The sequence below is a fragment of the Tetrao urogallus genome, assembly GCF_951394365.1.
Source record: "Tetrao urogallus genome assembly, chromosome: 22".
Lineage (NCBI taxonomy): Eukaryota > Metazoa > Chordata > Aves > Galliformes > Phasianidae > Tetrao > Tetrao urogallus.
In genome coordinates, this window is record NC_136835.1 from 805,985 (window position 1) to 828,220 (window position 22,236).

General features: G+C 47.2%; 1 protein-coding gene across 4 annotated transcripts in view; it reads left to right on the forward strand.

Annotated features, from left to right (window-relative positions):
• Positions 1-835: 835 nt before the first annotated feature.
• Positions 836-22,236, forward strand: part of NCAM1 (neural cell adhesion molecule 1) — a gene marked incomplete at both ends in the record, with an annotated part of 77,297 nt that continues 55,896 nt past the window's right edge. For all 4 annotated transcript variants that reach the window (XM_079545707.1, XM_079545705.1, XM_079545708.1 and 1 more), the window contains one exon: positions 836-887. In XM_079545707.1, the coding sequence (XP_079401833.1) occupies positions 836-887 (52 nt within the window). The remainder of the gene's footprint in view (positions 888-22,236) is intronic.

Genomic DNA, 22,236 nt, shown 5'->3' on the forward strand with positions numbered 1-22,236 from the left:
CTGCTGCCCAGAGAGCTGTGGGTGCCCCATCCCTGCAGGCACTCCAGGCCAGGTGGGATGGGGCCCTGGGCAGCCTGAGCTGGTGGGTTGGCACCATGATGGTCTTTAAAGTCACCTCCAACCAAAGCCATTCTATGATTCTGTGATTATCGCTCTCTACAGTGCTCTGAAAGGAGATTGTGGTGAGGTGGGGGTTTGGCTTCTTCTCCCAGGTTACAATGGTAGGACAACAGAGAATAGCCTCAAGTTGCACCACGGGAGGTTCAGACTGAATATTAGGAAAAATTTCTTCTCCAGAAGAGTGGTCGGGCATTGGCACAGCTGCCTGGGGAAATGGTGGGGTCAGCATCCCTGGAGGTGTTCAGGAAATGTGGAGATGTGGCTGTCTGCTCACACAGCATTAATGATGGAAATGGTCATTGAGCAACTGAACCGTGCTACTTTGCACTCTGTGACACGATCAGCTCCGCGCATCTCCCCCCCTACGAAGCACACCCCGCAGCCGCTCCGCTCCGTGCCGCGTTTTGCGGGCGGCCGCCAGCGCCCACCGGCGCGGCCTATTTGAGGCGGGCGCGGGCGGAAGGACACGGCGGTGCCCGCCCGCTCCAGAGAGCGGCGCGCAGGGATCCGCGCGGTGCTGCGGCACTGTCAGTCACGGCGGCGGCGCCGGGAGGCGGCCGGGGCGCAGCGGGCGGAGCGGGGACACGCGCGGAGCGGAGCGGCGCGAAGGGGACGCGGGGCAAAAACGGGAAGATCCATCCGGAGGGCCGCGTGGTGCTCCGCCCGCACGGAACTGCTATTTCGGAGCGGCCCCTCTCCCCCCCCTCCGGCTGCGATGCTGCCCGCCGCCGCGCTGCCCTGGACGTTGTTTTTCCTCGGAGCCGCAGGTACCGGCGGGGCGATGCCGGCTGCGGGCGGGGGCTGTGGGGCGGGGGGAGACCCGGGCCGGGGGCTGCGGGAGCACAGACAATGGGCGGCGGGGTGCGGCCGCGGCGGGCGCATTGTGAGCGGCGGGGGGAGCGGCTGCACGGGAATGGGTGCGACCGCACGGGAGGGGATGCGGTCGGAGGGGATGCGGTCGGAGGGGACGCATCGTGAGGGGATGCAGTGCGACCGCGAGGGAAGGGATGCGATTGTACGAGACGGGGTTGCAAGGCAAAGGATGCGATCGCGAGGGGTGTGATCGTAAGGGAAGGGATGCGATCTCGGGGAAGCGGATGCAATTGCAGGAGATGCAGTTGCACGGGAAAGGATGCGACCGCAAGGGATGCGGTCGCAATTAAAGAGCGGCTACGGGGAACAAGAAGGAAAAAAGGCGAGCGGCGGAGCAGGGCGGCTGCGGCGGGGGAACGCAGCCGGGACGCGGCGGGGGGGCGCGGGGTGGCGGCGCGGGAGCGTGCGAGGGGCGCGCGCCGCGGCGGCGCGGGGAGCGGCGGCCGTGCACGAGCAGCGCTGCCCGCGCGGGAGGGGAGGGGTCGGCGGCGGCCAATCAGCGCCGGGCTGGAGCGGCCCCCGGGTCGCCGACGGCCCCCGCGACCCCCGGGGGGTGGGCGCGGCCCCGGAGCCGGGCAGGTGCAGCGGGAGGTGCTGCCGGAGCCCGCCCCGCGCGGCGCGCTTTCCGAGCACCTGAAGCCCCCCTTCTCCCCTCCCGCCCCCGTCTTTAACGCCCAGCATCGTTTGCTGCCCCGCTCCTGCGCGTGTTTATCCAATAATAGTAATTATGAATGCAGAGAGAGCGCCTGGGGAGCTGCGCCGCTGGGACTGGGCTGCTAAAGCTGCATAAAATGATGAATCCCGAGCCCAAATAAAATATTTAAAAGCCAGAACAAAGCAGCAGTGCTGTTGCTGGTAAAGGCGGCCCCAGCCCGTCCGGCCGGCGCTGTGCTATGGGATGCTCCGGGCTGGCACCGACCTCCCCGTGCTGTGATGGGGGAACGCCGTGCTGTGTGTTCCCGTTGGCGCAGTGATGGTTTAATTTACTGCTAAATTAAAGCGATGTTCTCCCGTAACGTAGAACTTGATTTATGGGTCCAGCAGATGGCTCGTCTCCTTTCATTTACATCCCGAGGGCTACGGTTTCATAAATAATAGTCTTTTATGTGAACCTTATCCTCTTGACCTATGCAGAAGTCCTGGCTGGCGTGGTTTTGGGTTGTTGTTTCTTAAAAGACACTTAATATAGCAGTAACTGAATGAATACCCGGTGTTTTAGTGTTAGGGATTGTGGCTGCTCTCCAGGCTGGAAGTGCCTTCGCTCCTCGGCTCATCTCCAGGAGCACGTTTTACAGCCAGAGCTCCTTGCCACTGGGAAGCAGCGATTCCTTCCTTGTCGTGGGATTTGGGGCTGGGTGTTGGCGGTGGCGGCGTTTCGTTGGGTTGGTCGGTGGTTTTTGTTTGGCATCGCCAAGGGTTTGCCTCGACCGGCTGTCAGAAAGCAGAACCAATCGGTGGGGGAAGGAGGAAGGAGCGCCGCATCTGCTGCCATCAGTCTGCAAGGAGCAGAGAAAAGCGTCAGTAAGAGACAAAAGCACGCTTTATTTTCTTGTTTAAAAGGTCGTCCTGCGTTTTGCTCGTCATTTAACACATCTGCTGTGATCGTCTGTGGAGAGAATGTATGATTCTGTTGTTCCTCTAACCCGCAGCTTGCAAATAGCTGGAGATATTCTGAAGTTAATGAAAGTGCGTGCAGAACCAGATTGGGGAGAAGCTGTTCTTTGGTGGTTTGTCGTAGCTTTTATCCGGGGGACTGTTGGGAAAAGTAGGGCCGTGTCAGCTTTTTCCAGGTGGAGTGAAGAGGTCGTGTCTTTGTTTTCCTGACTTTGTGCCCTCGCAGAGATATGGAAGGTGGGCAGAAATAGTGGAGCAGTTGTTGTCTGAGGGCTGGATTGGGATTTTGGAGTCGTTTTCAGTGTACAGTATGGGCGCCTGAAAGGAGACATCTATTCCCAGATACAAAGAAAGGAAAAACTGTATGTTAAAATACTTCATTTCCCCACCTCTGGTCTGAGTCTGATGGTTTCCACTGTATCTAAGAGTGCAGATAATGGCAGCAGTCAGACCTGCAGCGCCCAAACCTTCCATGAGAGATGAGAGAAAAGCGTGTGCTGAGCTGTGCTGGGCTATGAGCAGAGATGCTGATGTGTGTGAGAGCGACAGAAGCCGGCGGACAGCGTTGGTTGTGGCATTTTTGGGGAATGGGATATGAATGGGCTCGGGCGTCTGAGGTTGCTTTTGTTTTATCACTTGCAGTGTGTGCGTTGCAGATACTTTGGTGAAGCTGTTGTTTGGACAGATGCAGAACATCAATAATGGCCTTAATCCTGGTAACGTCAGATCTTTGGGCAGCTGCTGACGGAAAAGCTTCTTTTTGGGAATGGCTGGCAACTGAAGGTTCACCCAGTTTAGCAAGTGCAAATTGCTTCAGAAAACCAGAGTTGTAATTTACTGAATTTGGACCAGCGATGCTTCCAACTACATCCAATTGGACTCAGCAATCCTTATGTGTCCCTTCCCTTATGTGTTCCCTATCCTGTGATGCTTTGTCGGCACGGTGGGGACGGTTTGATTTGCCAGGTGGAGGTGATGACATGGGCGGAGATGGATGCAGCGATAGCTCTGCGTGGTGGCAGTTTGAGATTCGAGCTCGGTTGGTGATGTCCAACCCATGCCTTGAGGAGATGTCTTGGAAAGTGGAGAGAGCCAAAGTCTGGACTGTAGGAGTGCTTTTTGGAAGACGTTTTTTGGTCCAAAGAGAATGGCAGCCTAAAGCTGTAGGAGGGGAGTGGATGGGTTGTGTGGAGGAGATGTTGGTCGGGTGGTGAGTGAGGATTGGTGTCTCCATGGAAAGAATATTCTGAGTGGTTATTGGAATTGTGTGATGTATCCATACAGATGTTAGTTAATTGTCGCTGTAATGAGTTTCTAATGAGGTAGTGAATATTATTTTAAATATTTCAAGGTGTGTAGAATTTGTTGCTGCATTTAAAAAAAAAAAACACTCTGCTAATTAAAAAAAAAAAGCTATTATTTGCACTGTATTTTTAAAATGTAATCTTTTTAACAAGAAAACTGGGATTTATAAAACATTCAAATTTCAATTCTTTTTTTTTTTTTTCTTCCAACATCTTTGTAGCTGGGATGTCCAGGGCTGCATTTAAATATGACACAAAAGATGAACGGTCAATTTGGCGTTGTTTACATAATATTGGCAAATCGGTCTTAATGTGTGGTGTTACTGCGTAATCTGAACATAAACAGTGGAAATAATTGAAGGAACCTCGGAATTTGGAAATGCCTGTTGGTGGCTCTTCGCATCCCACAAAAAGCGGGCTGTCTTTGCATATTAATCACTCTTTCAAAGGAAGTTTGCCTTATTTGCATTGTGCATGCACTGAGGAGTCCCATAGTGCGCCTGAGAAAAAAAAGGGGGGGGGGGAGAATCGGAATTGTTGTTCTGAAAAGGGTTTTTATTCCATTCAAGTGGAGGGACTGAATGCAGGAGAATTAGCGCAGTGTTGTGTAGAAGAACAGTCCCGTTTGGGCACTGCGTCGCATGCGGAGCCGGCCTGGTTCTGAGTGCTGGGGGCAGGGTTGAGAGGGGAGCGACTCCTCTGCGTGCGGTGTCATCTCTGGGGTGGGAGATGCCCTCAGCTCACCCTGTGTGCACTCTGTGGTGCCTGCCTTCCGAATGCAGTGACCAAACCTCCAGGCCTTTGGAAGCCTTTGGAAGATGTAAAGGAGATGTAAAGGCTGGGAGCATCTTCAGGTTGCCTAAATTCTGGAATAACAAGCCGTCTTAGGGGCGATCTGCTCCTTTGCTGCCGTGGTTTTAGGCTGCTGTGACTGGTGCTTTGGAGGAAAGTTGGGTCGATGCATACGAGTCTTGCTGTCTTTTCTCCTTTTGTCTTCTGTCAGCAAATTCAGCAAAGGTGAGCTTTTCTGTTACACTAGGCATCCTTGCACAAGGTAGGATCTAAAGCTCAAATTTCAGAAATTTTAACTTCAGGGAATGGTAGAATGGAAGAGTTGTAGAATATCCCAGGTTGGAGGGGGCTCCCAGGGGTCAAACATATAGAATGGCTCAGGTTGGAGGGGAGCTCAAAGCCCACCCAGTGCCACCCCGGCCGTGGGCAGGGCTGCCCCCCACCAGCTCAGGCTGCCCAGGGCCCCATCCCACCTGGCCTGGAGTGCCTGCAGGGATGGGGCACCCACAGCTCTCTGGGCAGCAGTGCCAGCGCCTTTTGGCTTCTTCATCATCATCTGGCTCCACACAGCACCAGCTAAAAGTGAACCAGCATGTCTGAAGAGGTGTGCTGGAGAGGTTTCAGTGAGTGATGGCTCTCAAACTGTTTTGCTTGGTATCCTAAATGAGAAGATGTGCAGATACAACGTGTGGCACGACCTGTGGGAGCACTGGCCTGCTGGTTGAGTCTGTAACTGTGGTTGTTAGGAGCAGCGTTGCCAACACCTTCTGCTTTCAGAACAGGTGAATCCAAATGTATTCCTTTGCTGATATTATTTCTATTGGTGGCAATGAGGAAATAAAGACATCTGTGGAAGGGAGAAAATGTAGCTGGGATAACTGACGTAATTGCTGTACTTTCCGAACCCAGAGACGTTACCATATGCTTGTGTTTAATCAATAATATTGAGCTCTGCTGTTTGCTAAAGACTCTGCTATCTCTTTTCCTTTGCTTATCCTTGAATTATCTACTAATTGGGCATATTTTTTTTACACGGAAATAAGTTAATTTTGTGTAGCTAGGAAAACATGAGATACTTTTCTACTAACATGGATTCCATAAGGTTCTGGCCCAAGTGTGAGCCAGTGGCAGTTTGGGATATTCAGGCTGGCGTGAATTTGCTGTGATTTATTTCTGGAAGGAGCTTTTCAGGGTACAAGAATGGAGCTGTTGCTGTTTTAGTTGTCTTCTGTAACAGCAAATAGCTTTTTTTGCTGTCTGGGCAGTAGATGGTTGGGGTTGGGGTTGGTTTTGTGACCGTGAGAAATGTAGGTGTGCACTGGTTAATGCTATTGCTCCGTGATGGTAAAACAATGCCCTCAGTGCACTTGGAAAGCCCTTTAATAAGCAGTTTAAAGTCGTCGTAGCTGAGAGTTTAAATAGCACTTATCAACGTGCTCACAGCATTCATTGGTGCAGTTCGCGATCTGGAATGCAAACTGTATGCTGACAGTATCGGCTAATTACAATTTTTCAAGAACTTGATTTTGTGTTTTTTTGAATGTGTTAATACTGAGAGAAACAGTCATCAGGCACTTGTGTACAGCACTGCAGAAAATATAATCAACAGCTGCTTGTCCAAGTAACTTATTAAATTATTACAAGCCTGCGGAATTCAATAGAACAGACAACTGTAAACATGCTTCAATTGTGGTGCTTTCAAGAGATAATCTCTTAGAAGTATAACATGCATCCAGGGCTGGGAGCAGGCATGCAGTGCTGGTCTGGAGTCTCCCAGATGCTTTTGGAGTTCAGTCTGCTCGTGCTCTGTGGATGCAGCTTGAGGTGGGCAGTGCACGCAGGAAGGGAAGTCGTGTTACAACAGCACCAAGGAAATAAAATGTGGCCGTGTGCTTCTGTGTTATGGCACTGTGTTGTTCGTGTGTTGCGTTATGAATGTAGTCGATTTATTGGGATGTGCAGAGGTACCTGTAAGCAGTATTTTTAGGGGGAAAAAAAGAGGGAAAAAATGGTATTTTCTTATCAGGTGAATGGCTTTATCTTATCTCCTCGTTCCTAAGGATGGCAGTGAGTTTAGGTGGTGAGTGAAAGCAGTGCTGCTTATTCCTGTGGAATTTAGCACTTTAAATGGATTAGAACTATAAATATCTCTGCCTGATTTCGTGTCAGATCCGGGCACGTTTGAAAGTACCCACATTTACTTATTTGATGTACATTTAACAAGAATTCCACAATTCTGCTAAATGATGAAGTAAATGCAAGCTCCTTAGAAGTTACCAATTGTTTTGTTAAAGAGAAAGTAAAGCAAAAGGTCTCTGATGGGTTGTGGTTTCTTCTGCACTGCGTTTATTCTGTGTGCCCATGACTGGGCGAGGGTCTGCCTTGCATTCCTTGTGCTTTGTGGGTGCAAGGTACCGATGTCACTTTACCCACATATCAAACCCATTCTGAGCTATTCTGTGCTGAGACTGCATGCAGCACTACAGCTAGACTTACTGTAGGGTGGAGAGGCACAGGTTGCCCAGAGAGGCGGTGGTGCCCCATCCCTGCAGACAGCCAAGGTCAGGCTGGACGGGGCTGTGAGCACTGCTGAGCTGTGGGTGTCCCTGTGCGCTGCAGGCGGCCTTCCAGGTCCCTTCCAACTCGAACCATTCTATGATGCTATTTTCAATCAACTTACTGTCAGGAAGTTTTGATGTTAGTAAATGAGGTCATAAATGAAGGGCAGTGTAGTGGAAGGGATGGTTTGACAGCCCTGTGCCAGGTTAGTGCTCTGAGCTCCACTAGATGGCACTCATTTATTGTTCTCTGCGTGAAGTTGCTTTCTCTAGGGGGGAAAAAAACAAACACGCTTTGTGGATAGTGGTGGGGGATTTTTGATTTCATTTGGAATAATAATTATAAATAAATCCTTGGAGATAATTAACACATAACTATTCACCTTGTGTATGTGGTGTCCTTCATAACCCTGCGCTTTTGAAGCAGAATAATGAGGTGATATTTTGGGTGAGATCTCACAGTGAGATTGAAGCACACCATCAAAACTAAGGTAGGAGAAAAGAGAGGGGCTCTGTGACACTGGGGGGAAGAACACAGGTAAATTCATCATTAGTCCTGAACCAGCAGCCGGTGCATTTGGCTGCACACAGGTCTGACGTCTTTGTTTTTAGCAAATCAGAAGAATTTGATGGGCGGGCAGATTAACATTCCATAATTCTGTCTCAAGACATCTCTGTACTCAGAAGCTTGGTTGGATGAAGGCAAGAGTATTTCCAGCACATTGTAATCATCCAAGTTCTATCTTTAGTGAGCGTCAAAGTGATTCAAACGTGATGGTGCAGAAGGGCATTGGGTACGACATGAGCATATTTTATTCCCACACAAAGGCTAGAAGGGCCACGATGGCTATTTTTGTCTATTTGACACACAAAGGGTTCTCAGCAGAGATCCTGTGCATCACACTGAGCTGATCTATAGATCTGTATGTGCTCTGTGCAAAGATAACAGCTTTATCAGATGGCTCGGCTGTGTGTTGCTCGCTAGCCTTGAGTGCATGCTTCCAAGAAAGATATCTGGAGCCAGTTGCCTTTGATTCAGTTAGCTGTTGATCTGTGGCTTGCTCGGGGGAAATTTGTCTTTGCTGTTGGTAGACTGGCTGAGGAAGAGAACCTTCTACCACAAATACCATCCCAGAACACCTCCAGCTTGTCGCTTGCTCAGTAGAGCTCATACTTGGGGACGTGCAGGAAATTCTATTCTCATCTTTTTCCTGTGTTGCCAGTGCGATCAAACAGTGTCTTTGATGGCACTGTAAATACGTGAGCTTCATGTGGACCCCAGTTTCAAGCCAGCGAGGGAGATTTTTAGGATGCTCAATGAGAATAAACGCTGAATAAGGCTTTGTTCTACCAAACAGTAACTTATTTTCTTCATTTAATCTTGTTTTCCACCAAGCTGAGGGAAGCCTGAAGCAGTGTTGTAGTTCTGCTTAGGATCCAGAATAGTGGATAACTGAACCGAGTGCTGGAGAAGAGAAATGCAGCTTCTCTTCAGATCAGTATGTGGACTACAGAGCTCTGGCTGTTGTGTTTGCAGTGTGTATGGGTCCTCTGGTCTCTGTCCCTCCATAAAGAAAACTGTGCTCTACATTCCTGGGAAATGATTTGCAAGTGAGTGGCTCACACAAAACAGACTTTTCTTTTTGCACTTGAAAATATCTGCCTTCTGTCTGCTCGGTCTTGGAGGGGATGAAGGCTTTCGGGAAAACATCCTGCAGCAGTTCTCAGGATCTCAAATCTCACTCCCGTGTTAAGCAGCTCTTCCAGCCATGTCGTTTGGGTGTTAATCTTTCAAAACCTGTTGAGATGTTTGCACTGACAGTGGTTTAATTGGGCAAGGCACAGTATTCATGCACACGAGGGGGTTAAGATATTCTTGCTGGTTGGCAATCTACCTTCTGGCACTTATCTTTTAGGTGCCATGAGACAACCCGATTCATGTTTTGATATTCTTTCTTGGTTTTAGTTGTGTGGTTGTTTTTTTCTCCTGTTGAACTCTAGATTCATTTGTTAGTCTGGCTTCAGTATTTAATTGCAGTTATCTTTCACCAGGTATTGCACACCAGTCTGCATAGGCTCCTCCCATCAAAATGGCAGGCTTTTAAAATACAGTTTGCTGTTTATTTCCACTTGATGCCATTTACTTTCACAGGAATGTATGTACATCAGGCATTTAGAGCCATAGAGTCATAAAGGTTGAAGGAGACCTCTAAGATCATCCAGTCCATCCATCCGCCTACCACCAGTGGTGCCCACTGACCGTGTCCCTCAGTGCCACATCTCCACGTTTCCTGAACATCTCCAGGGATGGTGACCCAACCACCCCTTTGGGCAGCTGTGCCAGTGCCTGGCCACCCTCTGATATGAGGAAAAGCTTCTCCAACAATGTGCAAGGACAGTATAACCTGAATAAATGTATAGCTGATGTTAATTATTTGGATCTTATTCAGGCATATGCCACTGAATTATGGAATTTTGTGAAAATGTATTACTGCTTGGTTATAATCATATTCTCCAATGACTTTTCCCACTGCTGTTTGTCTGTTCCTCACAGTATCTGCTGCTTGTTTGCAGCATATGTTTGACCACTTTGCAATTTTGATAGGACTGTATGAACGCACCGTTGCCAGCGCTGTTGTGCTGGGAGGAGCTGTGAGCTGTAGGAACGCTTCTGTGTGCTGTCCCAGGCTGGGGCATCGGGTGCCTGCTGTTCTTCGGACACACAAAGCCATCCAACTGTAAATTAACCTAAAAGGAGGAAGTTTGGCAAAGCATGCCTGGGTCTGTGTGACTCGTTCTGTGTGGACGGCCATTGGGGGCGGTGGGTTGGGACACGGCGGGGGCGAGAGCGAGGTCTGCCTGCCAGAACAGAAGGTGGAATAGTAATTTATTATCTTCCATTCTTTGAAAACAGATGGAAAACACTGTGCTCATAAATTTGCAAGGGAAAGAATTTTGGAACCAGGCTTTGCATATGCCTTCTTTCCCCCTCCTCCCCCCACACACACCTTTTTGTTTTTTGTCTGCTTAGAAAAACAGAACAGTGAGATCCATCGGTGGGAGGAAACTCTGTGGTGTTCAGCTGAATGCTGCTGGGATGGGCAGTGCTTCTAAAGGTCCCCAAAGCATCCAACAGGGCTGTGGAATAGAGGGAAAGTGCGTCAGTAATGTCTAAAGGTAACCTGAAGTGTGGGATGAGGCCATGGAGGAGATGGCACCGAGAGTCCTAGAGTTCCTGGACACGCGACATTACCTTAGAAGTATGTCTGATTTGGACATCTCAATTTGAGGTGCCTCAAGTCAGTGGCTCTCTTTTGTTTGTCTGGGTTTTTTGTTTCAGTTTGTCTTTTCCTAATAAAACTGAAGAACAACATGAATGTCAACAGTAGACAGAGGCTTTTTTTTTTTTTTTTTGATGGAAGGCTTGGGTACCGACCACTTGTCCCCCATCATTCCTGTTTGTAATGTATTGACATCATCTGATGGAAGGATTAATTTTAAACTCCAAAGCTGTGACTTACTTCTTCCTTTTCCTGGTATGAGAGGTTGCATTTCTTTTTTCTCCTTAATTCGCAAAATAAGAAGAATTACAACGCCGTTGTTTTCGGTTAAAAGCTAAGCAGGTCCCATATGAGCCTCGTCTGATTCATTATGGATTACTGCTCTAGAATTAGAAAATTGCATTATAAATCATGATGTCATCCCTAGCAAAGCAATTCATGCACGAGCTCCTGGAGCTGCCCATTGCCGGCAGCTGCACCGCGTGCTGCGCTGTGGGGAGGGACAGGTGGGTCTGCTGGCATCCAACTGCTTCCCAGCGCTGGTCCTTTGTTTGGCGCTGAGCTCCCAGCGCTGGGCAGGATGCAGTGCACAGCTCTCCATGCGAGGCTTTGGCTGGAAATGGCCTAGGAATTTAAACTCCAGCCCTATGTCAGAATTTTAGCGGCACTGCATTTTATAAGCAGCAGGCTTTTCGTGCTGGCTGATAGATGAGAAGGGAAAAATTGGCCTTCTTCAAGGGGAAAAATCTAACTTAATTGAGGGGGAAGTGTACTTCAAAGGGGAAAAAATCCTAGAGCTGAGAGAGGCTGTGGAAAAACTTCTAATTGAAGTGACTTTACATTTTGGCAAAACACAAGCAGCTATTTCTGCTTAGAATTTGTGAATCTAGAATTAAGTTTGGGGCTGGTGTAAAGTAGCTAAAATGTTTCTTTTACCTTGCCAGCTAAATGGTTTCCTTACTTACTGAATATCTCTAAAACCTATGGCAGATGTTTCAAGGTGAACTAAGCAATGGGAGATGGAGAACTCTTTGCTCTTTATGGGTGCCTATAAAGGAAAAGATGGAGTAAGACCTCGTGTTGGGGTGTTCAGATGGGCAGCCTGGTGGAGCATAACTGTAACTCTCAGCTTCCAGAAGCAGCAATTTGAGGCATCCCTTCGATGTTGGCCAAGTGGAAGAGCTGCATCCACAGTGGGGACTGATGACTGCGTGGTGTTGGGGTGCTCCTGTACTGAGGGGGTTCTTGTGGTCTTCAGGTGCTGCAGATCTTCAGGTCTGCTTGAATTCCAGAGAAAGGAAGCACCGGATGGGTGTGAACACGTATAGCAAGAAGAAACTTCAGAAATACCACTCAGTGTGTGGTTATCTTCTTGCTTGTTAACTTCTAACCCCATAAACGTATTTGGCTTTATATTCAGAGTTTTCTGTATGGGATTGATACATGGGATTTTTCACACACAGGGTGGCGAGGCACTGGCACAGGTTGCCCAAGGAGGCTGTGGATGCCCCATCCCTGCAGGCATTCAAGGCCAGGCTGGATGTGGCTCTGGGCAGCCTGGGCTGCTGGTTGGCGACCTGCACACAGCAGGGGGTTGGAGCTGGATGAGCACTGTGCTCCTTTGCAACCCAGGCCATTCTGTGATTCTATGATTGAACAGTTGTATCTGACTGCTAGGTCTCCAGGAAGCTTACTAATAGTCTCATTTATATTTTCGACAGCGATAACTTTTATTTCAGAACAACAAGTCATGTTCTCACAGGGCTTTTGTTGTTTTACTAAATGACAGAAGTGACTAAATTCATGCTTTATGCATACATCAGACACCACATTCTCATACCATCTGTTACCAAACTTTGAGATTTTGTTTTTTGCCAGTTTGCAGCAATTTTAGGAGGAGAAGGAGAAATAGAACAGGTGATTAAGAGTAAAAATCTAATGGGGTTTGGGCAACACAGAGCATTGTTGTTTCGTTGTTGTAATGGTGTAATGCTAGGAGAAGTGTCCATGTTGGGTTTTTAAGCTGTTCATTAGCCTCCCACAGAAGATTCCCTGTCATTAACCAGTCGCTGTTTCTTTTTTTTCTTTGAAAAGCATTCATAGTTGTGATTGCGCTTCATTATCTCTGATGAACCAAAGGATGTCCCGGGAGGAAACGGCTGATAACAAAATCACCTGTGGGTTGGTTCCAATGCACACCACATCCTCCTGTGTACGTGGTTTAATGAGCTTATATAATAGAAAGGTACCTCATTCTATATATTAACAACTCCTAGTTTGTCCTATTTTGGAGCTTCCCAGTTGGACACTGATGTTTGCTTGCTGTAGTAGCTGTTATTTGGGTTTGTTTCCTCCTTTCAGCAAGTGCAAGAGGAAAAATCATTGAAGTGCATATTTAATTATTTGTGTGTTGGTGGTGTAAAGCTTTCAGTTTACTGTTGGACACAGAGAGCCTTCAGAACTGTCTTTTGAGGAAATGGAATCAGCATGAGAACAAGCAAGGCACAGTGCTCTCCATCAAGAGAAGAAGATGGGTCTCAACAAGAACCCAAACACCTCGTCATTTAGAAGTCAGTGCTGATCCTGTGTAGGCAGGGCTTCATTTGGAGGTCAGAAAAATGGGCGGGGTTCCTTTTTTTTTCTGTTCCAATGGAAGTCCTATCCTGTCATCACAGTGAATTCCTGTAATCTCTAAGTCTCCGCAGGGTTTAAATCTGATATTTCAAAACTGTTTTTATCTTACCATCTCAAAGTGCTCAGTATTTTTTTGGTGGCCATCTTAAAAAGGGTGTTCAGGTGTCACTGGAACACCAGCTGATAATTAATTTACTCATTGACTTCATTGGCTTTCCTAAGACGTGCATATGTGTAGGAGTTGGAGTCAGCTTCATCGTGGAACGTGTTCAAAGGAGGGCAACAAAGCTGGTGAGGGGTCTGGAACACAGGCCATATGAGGAGAGGCTGAAGGAGCTGGGAATGTTCAGCCTGGAGAAGAGGAGGCTCAGGGGAGACCTCGTTGCTCTCTATAACTTCCTGAAGGGAGGTTGTAGTGAGCTGGGGGTCGGCCTCTTCTCTCGTGTCATTAGTGATAGGACCAGAGGGAATGGCTTCAAGCTACGGCAGGGGAGATTCAGGCTGGACATTAGGAAGTATTACTTTTCAGAAAGGGTGGTCAGGCACTGGAATGGACTGCCAAGGGAGGTGGTGGAGTCACCGAGCCTGGGGGTGTTCAAGGAAAGACTGGATGTTGTGTTGAGGGACATGGTTTAGTGGGAGCTATTGGGAATAGGTGAACGGTTGGACTGGATGATCTCTTAGGTCTTTTCCAACCTTGGTGATTCTATGATTCTATGATCGTGAGGCGATGTTTGTCTGTGCAGAGCATGTTTTAGAGTTATGGAATTGCACAAAATGTTTGTCTTGTCCATCGTCTTCTGCTGCAGCCATGTTATAACCAGCGCAAGGTTTGTAATGTTAATGAAGGGCACTGTATCTTACATGCACTCATTATATTTCTCAAGTGTCTTTGATGCTTTGGAGTGTTTGTGAGGATGCTGGACCGTGGGAGGTGTTTTCCACGAGTGGCACAGATGAGATGCAGTCTGCTTTGGGCTCACCCTTCCTTGTGTCGTGTGTAGGATCAGCGTGGTGTGCACTGCTGTTCTGTTGTGTGCCTTCCTGTAGGCTCTGGTGGGACTTTGGAATACTGTATCATCATCAGAAGCAGAAATAGTCAGGTATGTAAAGTGACCAGAGGGCTGGAGCAGCTCTTCCATGAAGACAGGCTGAGGGAGCTGGGCTTCTTCAGCTGGAGAGAAAAGGCTGAGGGGAGACCTCATTGCGGCCTGCCTGTATCTACAGGGAGCTTATAAACAAGAGAGGAGTGACTGTGTACAGAGCCTGATAGTGACAGGACGAGGGAATGGCTTTAAGCTACAAGAGGGGAGATGTGGGTGAGGTGATGAAGCAATCCTTCTTCAGGGGGCCGTGAGGTGCTGGCGCTGCTGCCCAGAGAGCTGTGGGCTTTACGGTCTGTCTGTCCAACCTAAGCCATTCTATGGTTGTGGTTACTGCATGCTCATTTCACTACAGGAACAAGATGGGGGTAAAATTCAGCTACCCGCAGAAACAAAGTAAAAGCTGTATTAGACAATGCAAAGTTGAGTGCAGTTAAAGCTAAAAGAAGCAAGCTCCTGATGCGCATGAAGAATGATATAAAATAATGGCTGTACTTTAACACCAGCCTCCTAATCTCAGAACCATGGAATCATATGAGCTGGAAGGGACCCATAAAGGTTGTCTGATCAGCGATGTGCTTGCAAAAGGAATAATGTGCTTATTTCTTACCAGCATCCTCTGTGGCACTGAGTGTTTTGCAGTCTTTTAACTGTTTCTACTGAAAAGTTGTCTTAATCTCATGTTGCTTTCTGTTGGTTATATTTTAGCAGAAGGCTGTAGATAACTGGCATTCAGACAGTGGTTTGCACGTCTTTGAACTCAACTGTTTCTCTCTCCATGTGAAATGAACATTAAAACACTGTTCAGTACAGATACCCTTTTACACAGCTGACACTGCTTGTACAAGCAAAACTATCATATGCAGCCAAAGAACAGAAAAACGGAAATAATCAGATGCCAGCAGCACGAGCTGTATAGCGATCTATTCAGCTGGCTCCCCACAACGCACTTCCAGAAGAAGTTAGAGCCAAGACTTCACTTGGCAATGGTTGCTTGATTTTTAATTCATTTAAATGATCATCACCTCCTAGAAAATACTTGACTAAATTTTCATGTTTTAAGATGTTTTAAGACTTGTCAAAATTATATGGATGAGATCTATTTCATTTGATATGAAGGGCTTAAAAGCATGTGAATTCTCAATGGTGGCTGAAATTCTGCTGGTGCTGTAATTCACTAACAGTGTGATGATGCTGAATTTTTCCATGAAGGGGAAAGCTCTCACGTTTCTTTGTATGGTGAGGGGACTGCGAGAAGGATTTACCTGTCAGCATCTAAAGGGGCTGTGAGAAGGGAGGGGAGGACTCTATAGTGGGTCTGTGTGATGGGAGAAGGGGAGATGGCTTCAGACTACAAGAGGGGAGACTGAGGTGGAGCTGAGGAAGAAGGTTTGGCAGTGAGGGCGGTGAGGCGCTGGCACAGGTTGCCCAGAGAGGCGGTGGTGCCCCGTCCCTGCAGACAGCCAAGGTCAGGCTGGACGGGGCTGTGAGCACTGCTGAGCTGTGGGTGTCCCTGTGAGCTGCAGGGAGCGGCACCAGGCGGCCTTCAGCTCCCTTCCACCCAAACCATTCTATGGAAATAACCCTGTTCAGGTAGGTGCCAAACGCTGGTGGCTTTGCTGCACCAAATACATCAGGAAGGCCACAACTGGAGGAGCAGCAGCGCTCCCTCCTTCCTGCACTGGGGCTCTCACTACTTCCCAGGAAGCACACAGAGGTCACTGCTGGGATGATACATAGGCTTCATTCTTTCTAACCGGAGAACAGCTGATTTCATCCAGTTTGCTTTGCTGAGAGGCACATTCCTGAGCGATTACAGTCACGCAAAGCAGCGTTACTGGAAGTGGAGCTCTCTGGTGCCTGCTTCAGGGCGGCCCGGGTCTGGCTGCCCAGCATGGGGATGAGGAAACAGGAGTTTGAAAGTGATGGGTGTAGAAACAAAATAGCCATTGACCTCTGAGGGAAGAAAGGACCCTTGTTCTGTTCCTTCAGCTGTCTCTTCTCAGTGGGGAACTCACGTTTGGTTTGCTGGTTTGACTGCCATAGACGGTGCCTTGTCTGTCTGTAGGTGTGATCTTAGATATCTTATTCTATTCAAACTAAATTCTGTAGAGTTCTTTAGAAACTTAGAAATTAAGTTCTGTAGAGTTTCCAGCTGATTTCTTTCTTTGTATTTGAATGACTGCATGACACCTCATTTCATTGACGAGGAGCACAGTATCATTAGGACAGCATTGAAGGGAGTTCTCATTCATGGTGCTGTCCTGAAATCTGTCCTGTGCCATATAAGCCTTTAGGAAGTACAGACTGCTTTATTCATGTATGAAGCGTTCATCTCAAGGCACATATAGTCGTCTCTATATTTTTCCCTTTTTAAGGATTGCTGCTGTACAAAATGTTCCCATGAACTCTTTGCACATCTGCTCCTAAGGAAACTCATTTTAGGTTTTTCCTTTTTTTTTTTTTGAGGGGTTCATAGACTTGTAATTAGCAGCAGTATTGTTGGTGTGATGCTGGAATGAAAAACTCTGCTTCCTTGTTGTCTGTCCCCAGTTGGTGAACTTGGCCAGACACTTCATGATGCCTCAGGATGAACAAGAGTGCTATTCATGATTACAGTTTTCTTATGAAAACAAATATGGAAAATTCACATGCTGGTCTCGCCTCTTGTCCCAAATCACATCTCATAGGTTTGACTCTGTGTAGAGTTATTATCCAGGAAGAAGAAAAGGTTGGTGGCTCCCAGGATATCCTGACAGGTATTTAAGGAACAGAACGCCTTCGTGCAATGAGTGCCGTGGTGTTGCTGACTCCTGTTGCTGTGCTCTGACACGCTGTGCTTTGCTGCAGTTGCAGATGAAGATCTGGGCCATATTTGGCCGTTTGGTGAAGGCAGCGAGGCAGTGCTGTTTGTCAGGAGCTGAGTGCTGCAGGCAGCATCGGCGGCCTCTGCAGCGTGAAGGCATTTCATGTAGTCAGTCTGTATTTTTTTCCTTTTGCTTTTTTCCAGGGCTTTTGGTGGTATTTTTAATCACTTGTTATCAGCAAAGTAAAATCCCTGGTACCATGGTACCTCATACTGCCTTGTTCCTTCTGATGTTCCTTTTATTGCAGCTTTTCTTTTTTCTTAGTATTCCACCTCTGCTATTAATTCCTTACGCAAAATAAATGAGAAATAAAGCACAATATGATTTCCTGCAATTATTTTGCCCATTAGAGGCAAGCAGAAATACATACTGTTTGCCTGGTTTCCTTTGGTGTTTGTTTGCTGAATCAATAAACAGCACCAATCTCCTGACACATTCATTCATCTTGAGCTTTTTCAAGAGAAAGTGATGTGACACAATGAACAAAGCACCAATCAAACATACCACCACGTTCTTCTTCCTCTCTTTCATTCCTATAATTCTCTCAGTTGGAATAATGCATATTGAATGGTTTTTGTGGTGGTATTTCAATTTGTGAGGATCAAGGCAGATATGAGTGTATTTTCCTCCCTCTTTGTGAAGACATTTCAAAATAATACAAAAGTGCATCTAAATATGAACGAGGCTGCTCGTTTCCTCTAGAGGAAGATTCTTGGTATTGGTAGCTGTATTCTTTTCTGGAGCTCGCAGTCTTTTTCAGTAAGCAGCATCTAAAATATTGATGTCGCTGTCTGCTGCCAATGCAGTGATTGATCTGCATGGGGCAGTCAGGAGACTGAAGACAGCCTGAACTTAGATATGGTCTCATGTGTATTTTCTACTGTGTAGTTTTGCTTAAACACAACCCAAGGGAGGAAGATCCGTCCCCTTGCCTCTCGTAAGGGCTGAGCAATTCTATCACTCATTTTGTGTCCATGCAGGTAAGGCTCTGTGTCTTTGTTTACCATCACCACTTAGACTCAGAAGCAAATATCAGCAACCTGAAAGTCATTTTCGTACTGGAATGAGCAGAGCACCTGAGTTTATGCAAGAGTTTGTTAAACTGGTGTTTATCTTCACATCTGTTTTAAGGACAGGTTTTACTGCTGTTGGTGATGGAGTCATTGCAAGGAAGCTGTGCAGGGTTGCACTCCCTTCCTGCTTTGATGTTTGTGTCATTGAGTCGGATCTTACCCTCCAGCTGAACTAGTTCACATCCTATTTCTGCTGTACGATAGAAATTGTTAAAATGTGTCAGAACTCAGAGGAGGTGTCACAGAATTCTGATTTCCCATGAAATCTCTGCTGGCTCAATCCATCAGTCACCTTTTGTTTCTTCTGGAACTGTTTACCTGCTCCATGTCATTTCGTCTTGCAGTGAGAAATACAGGTCTCCAGAACTCGTCTAGCTCCCTCGGATTTGCAGACAATAATTAAGCAAGTATTAAAATCTCCTCTGTGTACAAATGGCTGCAGAAGCCCTCGTGTCCGAGCGCTCGTTGGAGCAGTGATGACCATCCCTACTCACGTTTGGTAGCTAAGCTCGTGTCAGGACTTCTGTTTCAAACACCCGTTGTGGCTTTGTGAAATTTGCCACTGATTAAGCGATTCCATCGAGAAGATTGGTCTGTGTGACTGCATATTGCTCGCCATTACAATTTCACAGGGCTTCTGTTCAGCAGTCACACTGACCTTGTTTGTATGGGACTTGATGAAACTAACGGGGTTGCACTGTGCAAGCCTTGTATAATCCATTCCCTGGGGACGTCTGAAAGGCTGCTCCCTTAATTTTTTTACGGACTGTCCACCCAGCAATCCGGTCATCCCTCTGATTGTTTAGGAGAGGAGCATCTTTGCATTTTGTGCAAAGCAAATTAGCATTGTTTTAATTCCTTCATACAAACTCCTTCTAGAAGAGTTCGCTGCCATTAACGTGTACATCTTTTTTCACTGTTTTTTATGTGACTGAGGGTAAGTGTACTGAAAGACATGTTTAATGGCTCATCTACTGCACGAAAGCTGTGCAGCAGTGCTGTGTTGTGCAGCTTTGTTCCTGCCTGCCCATCGGCCGCGTTGTTTGTTCTGCTTTTGATAGTCCAACCTTTTGTTCCCCATCCCCTTCTGTTTCTGCCGGCTTGCTGTGATTTGCCTCAGGTAGGAACTGCAGCAAGTTGCACAGCATCCTGTAAAGTGAGAGCTGTTCATAATAATACACTTAATGTATATTGTCGATATATCAAAATTAAGCTTTTCATGATGCTTAATTCTGGATTAACGTCTTCAAAGTCTAATTAGATCATGAAAGCCTAGTCATTATGCCGTTATGAGATGCAGTTGATAACACAAATGCCATGACTCACTGTTTATTATGTCTTACACTCTACCATCGGTTAACTTTGATGTGCTGATTACGAACAGGGTGATGGATGTGGAAGGGCCTTTCCCTGGGAATGAAAGGACGTGGCAGTGTGTTTTTGCCATTAGCTGAGGAGGTATGCAATTCTGCGTTCCACATCTGGAGGTACGAGGCTGCCTAGCTGTCCTGTGTTACTGGCTGACTGTGGGGATGAAGCTCAGTAATACCAGCAGGATGTCCTCCATACCCACAGCACTGTTCTGTGAGGATGCAATCTGGGCGACTCACAGCTACCAGTGAGCTACACAAGTTCTGATCTTCTGCAGTTCTCTCTCCAAAAACTAAAATGCAAATGAAGTGAAAGCATTTTTAATGTAGAAAATTCATGTAGATTTTAATGTAATTGGATTCTCCAACTGAGGGACTTTGCAAGCCTGGAAAGATTTCTGCCAAACAGGATTTTATCTTTGCTTCCTGAGGCAGATGTAGGTGCTGGAAGTTACAGCCTTCTGGAATTGGTTAAATTTAGTAAATGTAATAGCAGCTTCCCAGTGCCAGGAGACTTGTGACACTTCCTGAGGAATGCACCCTGGGCTGGACGTCGGCTTCCAGGACTTGGAGCAAATAGAGCTGCTTGGTTCTAGAGAGATGACTGCTATGAGAATGCTGCTGTGCCCAGTGCTTCTGCATCAGACTCTGCTGCTGGCCTTCCTGATGAAGAGAAAAGGAGGTGCCCAGGGGTGAGTGGGAGAAAACCACAGCTGAGGCACTCACAAATAAGAACCACCAAACCAACCCTTAGGTGCACATGGGCTCCTGCCCCATTTTGTTTTAGGTCTATAAGCAAGCAGGGTCATGGTGGAAATCCAGGAGTCTGTCACCTTAAGATCCTACCCTCTTCATGGAGCATTCATTTAATTTGAAGGCACAACTCATTCCTGAACAGCAGTTGTGCTGGACAAAGGACTGGAGGTTTCCTGAAGGCAACCAGTTTGCAGTTGGAAAAGCACTGCAGCATCAGGCTGCAAGCAGGAACGCCTGGCAGCGTGTTCCTAAAGGCTGAAGGTGGCTGGCAATGTCCATCTGGCTGCTAGCAAACAGCCCAGCTTACAGCAAAATGACGTCCAGCTGCCATCGGAGCATGCTCTTTTCTTTTGGGAAGGAGCACTGAGGCTGTGCCCATGCAGTACGAGTTCAGCTGCTTCATTGCCACGTGGTTTAATGAGCGGTCAGGGCGTGTGCTGATAACCGCTCCATTTATAGCACTGAACAATGCGGATCATCTTGTGGGCTGTAATTAATGAGGGATTCAGTTCTAGAAAACTGCTGCATCCATTTTGAAGATCTTTAATTATAGACACCGGCGTGCGGTGTCGGAGAATGGGGTAATTCATTTCTTATTAGAAATGTTCCCATTCCCACACAAACGCACCTTTTTAGGGAAAAAGAAAAGGAAAAAAAGCTGTCAGATGTTAAATGCAGTGTGGAAGGGTGTGGGGATGGTAAAGCATGGACTGCTTTGGTGTGCAGTGTGGGCACAGGGGGTGGCTCTTCTCTCTCAACTGCGCACGTTTCTCAGCTGTATAAATACCTTCCGTGGCCCATCTGCTGATTGCTGCTGTGGCATTTTACATTTCAGCTCCATTCTGATGCCCTTGGCTTTTTGACTGTTTTGTTGGTTTTTTTCATGCCTATTTCAATGGCTTTGGTTCAGTGGAGGGCAGAGAGGTGATTCTGGGGAGGACCCAGCTGTGCTGGTTGTGTTCCCCACCGGCCCTGTGCGAGCTCTGGGATATCCTCAGTTCATGACCGAGTGCCAGCAGGTAAGTCACAGCACAGAGGGCTGTCTGAAGGTCTCTCTACCATTCCCCAATTCAGCACAGACGTTCCCATGGCCATTCAGACACATTCATACTAGGAGCAGTAGTTCCTCATGCAAGACAAGGTCTGTAGTGCAAAAAAACCACTGTGAGAGGTGTAGGGGAATGGCAGCGATCACAATGGGAGACAGCACAAGTGCAGCATCTCCCTGTGGCTCTATCTAGATTTGCAGCTCTATCACTGGTGAGTATAATCTGCAATGCTAATGAAGATGGAGTGACTTCTGTTTTGTGCTTTTCTTCTGCTTCTGTGCTCCCCTGACTTTCAAGGTGCAGCAGAGCTCTTTGGAGGAGCTCTTTGCCACTGAAATAGCACACACTGTTATGTGTGCTCAGGCAAAGGTTAATTGTCAGTTCTATCTCTGCCGGATTTTTTGTTAGCTGCTTTACTCTCTGAATGGTAATAAAACAAGGCAAATAAAATAAAAATCCAGAGTCATTTTCCTTTCTAAACCTCCTTTCTCTGCACTTCTGAAACCTATTTATGCACAAGCCTCCATCCTAACAAAGGACTCTTTGAGGGTTCTGTGTTAGTCTAACATTCCCTTCTTTCACGTGAAATTAAGGGCTGTGATTTACTGCCATGACCTGAGTGCTCTCCTTTACAGCTTTTTTCTTTCTTTCTTTTTTCTTCTTTCCCTGTGGTACTTTAGTTATGCTAACATGCAGTGGTAGATGTGAGGGGTGGGCTTGTGTCAGCTCACAGTGAGGGTCCTGGGGTTACTGGGTGGAATCAGAGTTGTACGTATCTTCATTCTGTTACCCCTTAAAGGTGCTCAGCTCTTTTGCTTTCCATTAAGTGAGGAAGGGGGACG